The 7,497-nt window shown below is 36.5% G+C and overlaps 2 protein-coding genes across 2 annotated transcripts in view; one reads left to right on the plus strand and one right to left on the minus strand.

Moving 5' to 3' along the window:
• The window catches only part of LOC145209172 (tectonic-2-like), a 40,268-nt gene extending 37,168 nt beyond the window's left edge, over window positions 1–3,100 (minus strand). Inside the window, exons 1-10 of the mRNA XM_080079429.1 lie at window positions 2,779–3,100; window positions 2,586–2,708; window positions 2,441–2,473; window positions 2,314–2,369; window positions 1,985–2,162; window positions 1,747–1,841; window positions 1,285–1,502; window positions 745–901; window positions 339–524; window positions 14–116 (exon numbers count right to left, since the gene is read on the minus strand). Of these exons, the coding sequence (XP_079935555.1) occupies window positions 14–116; window positions 339–524; window positions 745–901; window positions 1,285–1,502; window positions 1,747–1,841; window positions 1,985–2,162; window positions 2,314–2,369; window positions 2,441–2,473; window positions 2,586–2,708; window positions 2,779–2,842 (1,213 nt within the window). The 5' untranslated portion in view covers window positions 2,843–3,100. The remainder of the gene's footprint in view (window positions 1–13; window positions 117–338; window positions 525–744; window positions 902–1,284; window positions 1,503–1,746; window positions 1,842–1,984; window positions 2,163–2,313; window positions 2,370–2,440; window positions 2,474–2,585; window positions 2,709–2,778) is intronic.
• Window positions 3,101–3,361: 261 nt separating this feature from the next.
• Window positions 3,362–7,182, plus strand: LOC145209176 (sialate:O-sulfotransferase 1-like). The gene is made up of 7 exons (XM_080079435.1): window positions 3,362–3,642; window positions 4,112–4,226; window positions 4,353–4,513; window positions 4,811–5,012; window positions 5,231–5,544; window positions 5,788–5,982; window positions 6,341–7,182. Exons 1-7 carry the CDS (start codon window positions 3,474–3,476, stop codon window positions 6,688–6,690), a joined length of 1,506 nt encoding a protein of 501 aa, XP_079935561.1. The 5' UTR covers window positions 3,362–3,473; the 3' UTR covers window positions 6,691–7,182.
• The last annotated feature ends 315 nt before the right edge of the window (window positions 7,183–7,497 follow it).

The following is a 7,497-nucleotide window of genomic DNA, read 5'->3' on the forward strand; positions in this document are numbered from 1 at the left end:
ATGAATTAGTTACCTGTTGAACCAGTAAAATTGAAGAGACTGACACCACTGCTGCTTGCAGCGCCAGTGTTGGTTTTCACATAGTTGGTGGTAGAGGTGTCTTTTCTGTAGGTGACCTGAAATTCAAACCTTAGTAAACAAACATGCTTAGATTTGAAATGCTATGATCTTTGGTCAATCTATGGTATGAAACCAAACATAGTGGGGAGTGCACAACGGTGCATATGTTTGGTACAGAATAATTACTGAAGCTAAAGAAGTGTTAAGAGTTGCTACTGTTAAAACTGTTGTTTTAAGTTAATACACACAAACCGGGCTCCAAATAAAGACTTAATTACATTGACATTGGCATTTTCTCCTCCAGGTGTAGACTTGATGCTTGTGGTGTTTGTAACATAATTATTAAAATCCAAGATAGAACCCTCAGCACAGTTCAAAGTTGTGACCGTTACATCACAATATGCAAAGGAATCATTTTGAAAAGGAACCAAGGCATTTTGCAAGCACTGGCCTGACAAGGATGTCTGAAAAACAAACAAATGGTCACTAAATTGTTAGTATTGTAATGAAAAAACGGTAGTTGTATACATTTTTTTGCAGTCATTGTTTGGCCTCACTAAATGCTTAACTCTGAATAACAGATCTTAGGGGTCTTTCATTTACCAGTTTAACAAAGAGGTAAATTTTGCAGTAAAAACAAGACAAAGGCATTGGCAACAATGTTAAGAAATGACGATACATTACCTGAGGAAGAGTAAGATAGCCAAAGATTATAGTGCCATTGAGCAATATTTCAATAATAATAGGATCTCCGTTGCGGTATGGTGTAGTTTGCATTGGCTCTTGAACTGTATTACTGACACTTGGGAATACAAAGTCGGTAGCACTGGCAAGTAATGCACTGGAAATGAACACAAACATAAATTTATCTTTACAACAGAATGTAAGCTCATAGAACCTTTTTTCAAATTACTACCATGCAAGTATTTTAAAGTTTAAGATATCAAAACACATTTTTATGAAATCAAAAGAGAAAGTTTCTCTTTACTTCCCCTTTTCTGCTTTACAACATTTGCCTTTACCCTGAGCAGTGTTTTTTTAAGGTGTTTTGGGGACCGAAACGGCCCCCAAATTTCTCCAGCGGTTTCCCAAAATTTGGACTTTGGATTTTTTGGTATTTAAATGAAACACTTGCGGTCTCTTAAAACTACTTAGCGGTCACCCAAACCAAACCTTAAAAAAAAACCTGACCCTGAGCGTGTGTGTCAAAGACAATTTGCTTACTCTGTTTCTTGTGTTGTTAGTACACTTTGCCTTCCTGTAACATTAGCAAAGAATAGTCCCAGATCTGGAGAGTTAAGGCGCTGTATGCATGTAAATTGATGGTAGTCGGGTACATCAAACTGCTGGGTTGTGCACAATTGTGGATCATCGGTAGTGAAATTTCCACCAAACATGCCAGGAATGCATTGAAAAGTGCTCTGTTCTTCTGGTGTACACATCTGTTTAAAATAATTATTTCATTGATTTGTATTAGTTGACCAAATTAATACTAAAACCTAAAAGATATTTTAATCAGATGAAATATAAAAAACACACAGTCAAATTTAGCTATATGTAACAATGATAGTGGCACAAATTCCTTTCCAATGCATGTGCTAAGTTACATGCCAAAAATGGAAAACTGGTTAAAATTTTACAAAAAATGTTTGCATGTTCAAGTCATTTATCATCCATAATGCTTACCACATCACAACAACAGTCCGTGTCACAAAGATCCACATCCAAGTCACATTGACATGGGGCAATGTTCTGATATGCAGGATTGGGAAACAAGGAAACTGCAACAATAACAATAGAAAAGTGTAAGTTTCACGAACATGCAAATTAACAGTGTAACTAAGCCATTTTTTGTCAACTTTTTGTCATGCATAAATATTTTTATACTTGCAAGTATATAATAAAGAAAAAACAAACGTTTTACCTCTGGCTGGCACAGAAAAGTTGTTGTTTCTTGCAATATTAGGTTGTACATCAACATCTACCCTGGCTGATGCATTCAAATTAACTCCATTGCAGCACCAGACAACCAATGTTTGTATCAATCGAGATGCTGGACTGGTGTTTAAAGCAATGGTCAGTGTTGCAAATGATACTGAACTCTAAATAAATCCTAAGTTGGTTAGCCTGTGTGTTTATTATTTTGTATGTAAAACCATAAAAGGGTTTGGCTTTATTTCAAAAGCATTGACGGCATTCTTTATTTTACTGATTAATTTGAATTATATATTTAATAACTAAACCTTTGCTTACCGGAAGTACAACAAAAGGTGTTTGGATGGACCAATCAGTTGAATTGGGTAGGGCACCTTAAATTTCATAAATCACTTGTTGATTTTAGAACTTTTCTATCATTACCATTTAGTATTACATAACTTACCATTAAGGCAAAGAGCATCATTTGAAAATGAATCTATAAACAAAAGCACAATGTTGAATAAAATAATATTTCAGTGAAATTGGTTTATATGGTTATGGTCAGAGCATAAATCTTTACAAAAAACAATTGTCCAGTTTTTGCAAACCTTGACTCAGTGCTTCCAGGATAGAACAGTTAAGTGATATTTCTGTGGGCTGATTAAGGTTAATGACCAACAATTGAAACTGCTCTAAATTCACGGTGTTTGTTGTAGGAAAGACTTGTACATCTGAAACAAATTACACTTCATCAATTGCATCATAAATACATCAAATTTTAAGACAATAAATTTAACCCACCTTGTGCAAAAATAAAATGTGCTAAAAATAAGAAAACTATGATTTTGCAAGAAAGGAAGTACATTATTTCCAAAAACACTGGTCAGAGAAGTAGTACAATTTTGCAGTTCATTCAGTTTCTTGATCTTGATCAACACTAGAAGTCACAAGTTAAAGTGTAGTGCGCGCTTTTGTTGCACAAAAAACTCATTGATTGTCAAAAGCAAAACAATTCATACAGTTATTTTCACAGTTCAGACATAAACACAATGGTTGCTAAAAGACACAAAGCTGTAAAAAGTATTACAGCGGAAAATCACTGCTTGGCTTCGTTCGTTACTACGCACAAAACTATTTTGCCGTTTGGCTGCACAAACAATCGAAATCGCCGCCACAAATTATTTATGACGTCATAATTATTTGTGAACGACTTCTGTGTTCGTTTTGGTGATGTCCTCATTGGGATTTCACACAAATTTAAAAGCACAAAAATGATTATAACATTAAAATTATAATACATTATAATTCATCAATTTTAAAAAAGAAAACAATTAACGCGGTTGCATAACGATGCAACAAATCTACTAAACCAGGCTAGCAATGTCTTTTCCTGTTTGTAACCCTCATTGTGTTTTCAGTTGTGCGTGTGCATTGTTTCAGGATTACAGGCTTTGAAAGCTTTGGTGCTAGCGTGCAGACCCATTATTATTGAAGAAATGCTACGTGAAAAGAATCAGGCGCTTTGGCGCAAGTGCATCTTGTACCTTCAAACAATATGTTTATTAGCTTGTCTGCTTAGTCTGGGGTTGATTTTGAAGTCTCTGCTTTTTAACAATGGTTACATATCAGTACTAGATCCAGAAAATCAGCATTTTCACTGCAACGGTTAGTAGGCTATAGTTTGAATGGTAAATGATGGTAAAAATGGTAAAAACGAAATTAGGTCATTGAACTGCTGAATAAAGAAAAAAATTAACAGTTAAAATGATTTAATTGCGTTTACACGTTTCAGTATCTATACATATATACATATATATGGAGGGATTCAGCCGGTTCGCACCGGTTCTGTAGAACCGCCTCACGAAATTTTATGAGTTTAGGGATCCGGTTAGCATCACTGGTTACTGTCAGTGGACTTTTTGTAACAGAACTGGCTGTAAAACATGACTTTTGGGATAAAACCGACTGACAAAAAAATTAACCCACCACTGTATGTATAAAAATATATATCAGCACGAACGAAACTGTAAAGCTAAATTGCGTCATACACGGTACGCAAGGTACATAGGATATACACCGTTTAAAAATATTTTAACACCCCCATCTAAACTACGCAATTTGTTTTATATTGCAGTGCGACATATTGGATGCTTTGAAGCAAAGGACATCGTGAATTTGATTGAAGAGCCTGTTTATCGTATCAAAGGTTTTGTCGAAAAACGAAACTGTCAATTTAAATGTTTCATCAGGTACATTTGCCAGAAACCTAACTGCCGATAACATTTTGTTCAGCATAGTTTTTCGTGCCATAATTTTGTTCCATGCGTGTGCAACTTTGTAGCCGATTGACATCACCAATCACTTTATCGTTGCAGAAAATTTCACATAGCAGTTCACCATGGCAACAACTGCTCCTGTGGTAGCAATCTGAACAAATCTGCGTTTTCGTTCCCCGATAAGGTCAACGTTTCCAATGAAGAAGCTTGTGGTAAAAGCAACTACGATGTTTATTGGTCAAAAGAACATTGCGAGATCGGTAAGCCTTGCAGTACTCTCAAAAACTGACAACAAAAATTGTTATTTAAGCTTTTGACGCTTAGGTCACACCAAAGTAATATTTTTTAACAGCGGCACAGTTTGCAAGGAAACAATATTTGCAAGTTTACTGTTATACCCTAAACAGCCTTTTTTCAAACAAAAGGTGGCAGTAAGGTCCAAAAGACAAAAAATAGTTTCTCGCGTAGTCATGCACACTAATATATTTCTTCATTGGTCCAATAAATATGACTTTTTATTTTTGTTACATTCGTCTGACAATATTACAACATTTCAGGCCCTGTTACACTACCAGAAGTCTATGAAAAACACTACGGTGGGTGCTTTTATCGCCGGGAAAATTTCCGCAAAATATTCCAAAAGAGCTTGAGCCATAGTCGTGTGAACCCACCATATTGCGTTCTCCATTGTCAGGCTTTTGGCTTCAGTCTAGCTGTTACTCAAGACACCAACTGTTACTGTGGTAACACAGCGGAGGGGTAAGTCATGTCTAAAAGCACAGAGTCAAAACCCGCCCGGTAATTTTTTAACCGAAGCCCTTGAAAAAAACTTTCTTTCATTCAAATCATCCCACTACGTAAACATATCGTTTTGTACAGATCTGTACTGAAATCAATCTTAAAACATTTTGAAAGTACAAATAATGTGAATATTTTTAGATTTTGGAAGCCTGAATAACGCCCTAAACTACCTTTAGGTTTTTGCTTTCGGATCCATTGGACGACGCAAAGTGTCTTAGTCAATATGACGAACTAATGTCGACTTATGATATCGGAGGCACTTCGGATCCCGAAGATTTATCTGATGAGGTCGCACCTGTGGCTGTGTGGAGAACGTATTCAGAAGACAAGCGCTGCTCACAGAAGAGGTTCTTTGAGTCAACTCATGCACAGCAAATAAGTCTAGTAGGACTCTCCGGATCGGGAGTGACATGGCTGAGGTCCATGATGGAAGCGGCAACTGGTTATTACTCTGCAAGTACAAAGGCAGCCTGGTCAATTTACAATAGCGGTAAGTTGTTGGTCTTCAGGTTTACCTCTTGCTGGTGGTATATGCATTGAAAACACTGACCTTCTATTTGGTGATTGTTTTTTCGAGATGAAATTTTTAGAGCTCTTCTGGCAATTGTATTTTTTATACCAGCGTTTCGACGTCCCATACATATCGCCATTGTCATGGTAAATAACACTAAATGCGCGTGGCACAGTTAACGATAAAGGAAAAAAGAATTTTTCAACATGTTTGTTTATTTAGGTTTCCTGGGTGAATTTTCAACGGAAAATATTTTGTTTAACCGCACTACCTACAGTACTCAAGAGCGATTTGCACACGGAACCAAAGTAGTAATGCTTGTTCGCAATCCGTACGACGTTCTGCAGGCACTCTACACTACCTTGATTGTAAATAAGAAAGAACTGAATTTGAACAATCCCTATTCGTTTCCAAGAGGTAAAACGCATTTATTACCACGATCACCTGTCGATCTTTTAAAAGTCGCGCTTTAACCTGGCAACCTATAATTTAATGCAATATCTAATATACACATCAGCAATAACCTATTCCTGAAGACAAAGTGTTCGCATGCTTTGAAATTCAAGGTTAAGCAGATGGTGTTTGCTATATGGTTTTATTAGGCTACATTTAAAGAATATTTTTCTTAAAACGAGAAACGTTTTTCGCGATTTGGATGTGCAACTGTCCCTTATGTTGGCTTGAGCATTAACTCAAACGCTTAAAGATAAACGTATCGCTGTTTACGCCATTTTGGCATTATAAATTAGCACTGATCATTTTATTTAACACGTAGATTGGGATAGTTTTGCCACAACCGCCATTGGAGAGTGGGTTGAAATGTATTACGTAATCATGAACGAAAACCCCGCTGCTCTAATCGTCTACTACGATGATCTACTCAATGACCGAATCGGAGAGCTTCGTAAAATCATCAAGTTCATGGGTGTGAAAGTAACCGATCTTGAAGACAGAATGATGTGTGTAAGGAGTTTGCCAGTCGGTTTTGTTCACGACCAAACCTTTCCACAACTTGACGAACCATACAACGCCTACTCAGTGTTGGTGATTAACGAAGCAATTCGCCTTCTTCGGGCTGCAATAGCAAGTCACGGTTACCCACCCTTGCCACAATACGAACGCTAGCCCCTGAAGCGTATGTTTCAAAATACGAAATGCTAAAACGCCACCTAGAAATTATTTTGTTTATTCTGTAACACTATACCACAGTGGTTCCCAACAGGGGAGGAATTCCTCCCTACGGAGGAATTTTATGAGTTCAGGGGAGGAATTTCATAAAAACTTTAAAAAAAATTACATTGGAAATGTTACAGTATATTTTTGTGTATACATTAGGGATGTCCATTATAATTTGGATCCGGTTGTAAAGGATTCTAAAATGGACTTCCCTAATTATAAGGTATATTTCAAATTGCTTTAATTTTTCATGTTATATTTGTTTTTCGTCTTATGGGGAGGAATGAATAGTTCGAAAACGGGCAAAGGGAGGAATGTAACAAAAAAGGTTGGGAACCACTGCTATACCACCTATCGTATTGTCCTGTTTGGGGTTGATTTTAATTTCTATTTTTGTGTATTATAGATTCTCATTAAACCTTAATAAATTCAGATCTGTTAGGTCAGAGTTTCTCAGCCACCGAGTCGCAAAGTCGTTACTAGTGACATTGAAAAAAAAGCGAAACATTTTTTTTATTTTATCATACAGATAATGCAGTTACAGAAGCCCTAGTGCGTGTGAACGGTGAACACACTGAAAAAGTTATCGCTATATTTCTGCAGAGGCATGGGCCTTTACTGTCTACTACTCTACTACACATAAGCGTGCGAGTCACGATACAGAGCTTTGTGATTTGGTTCGACAAAGTTAAATAAGCGAAGTGAATAAACACCAGAGCAGCGACTTCGATATAAATTTTAAATCAAAATGTGAGA

Source organism: Phallusia mammillata, chromosome 1 (assembly GCF_965637545.1).
Source record: "Phallusia mammillata chromosome 1, kaPhaMamm4.hap1.1, whole genome shotgun sequence".
NCBI lineage: Eukaryota > Metazoa > Chordata > Ascidiacea > Phlebobranchia > Ascidiidae > Phallusia > Phallusia mammillata.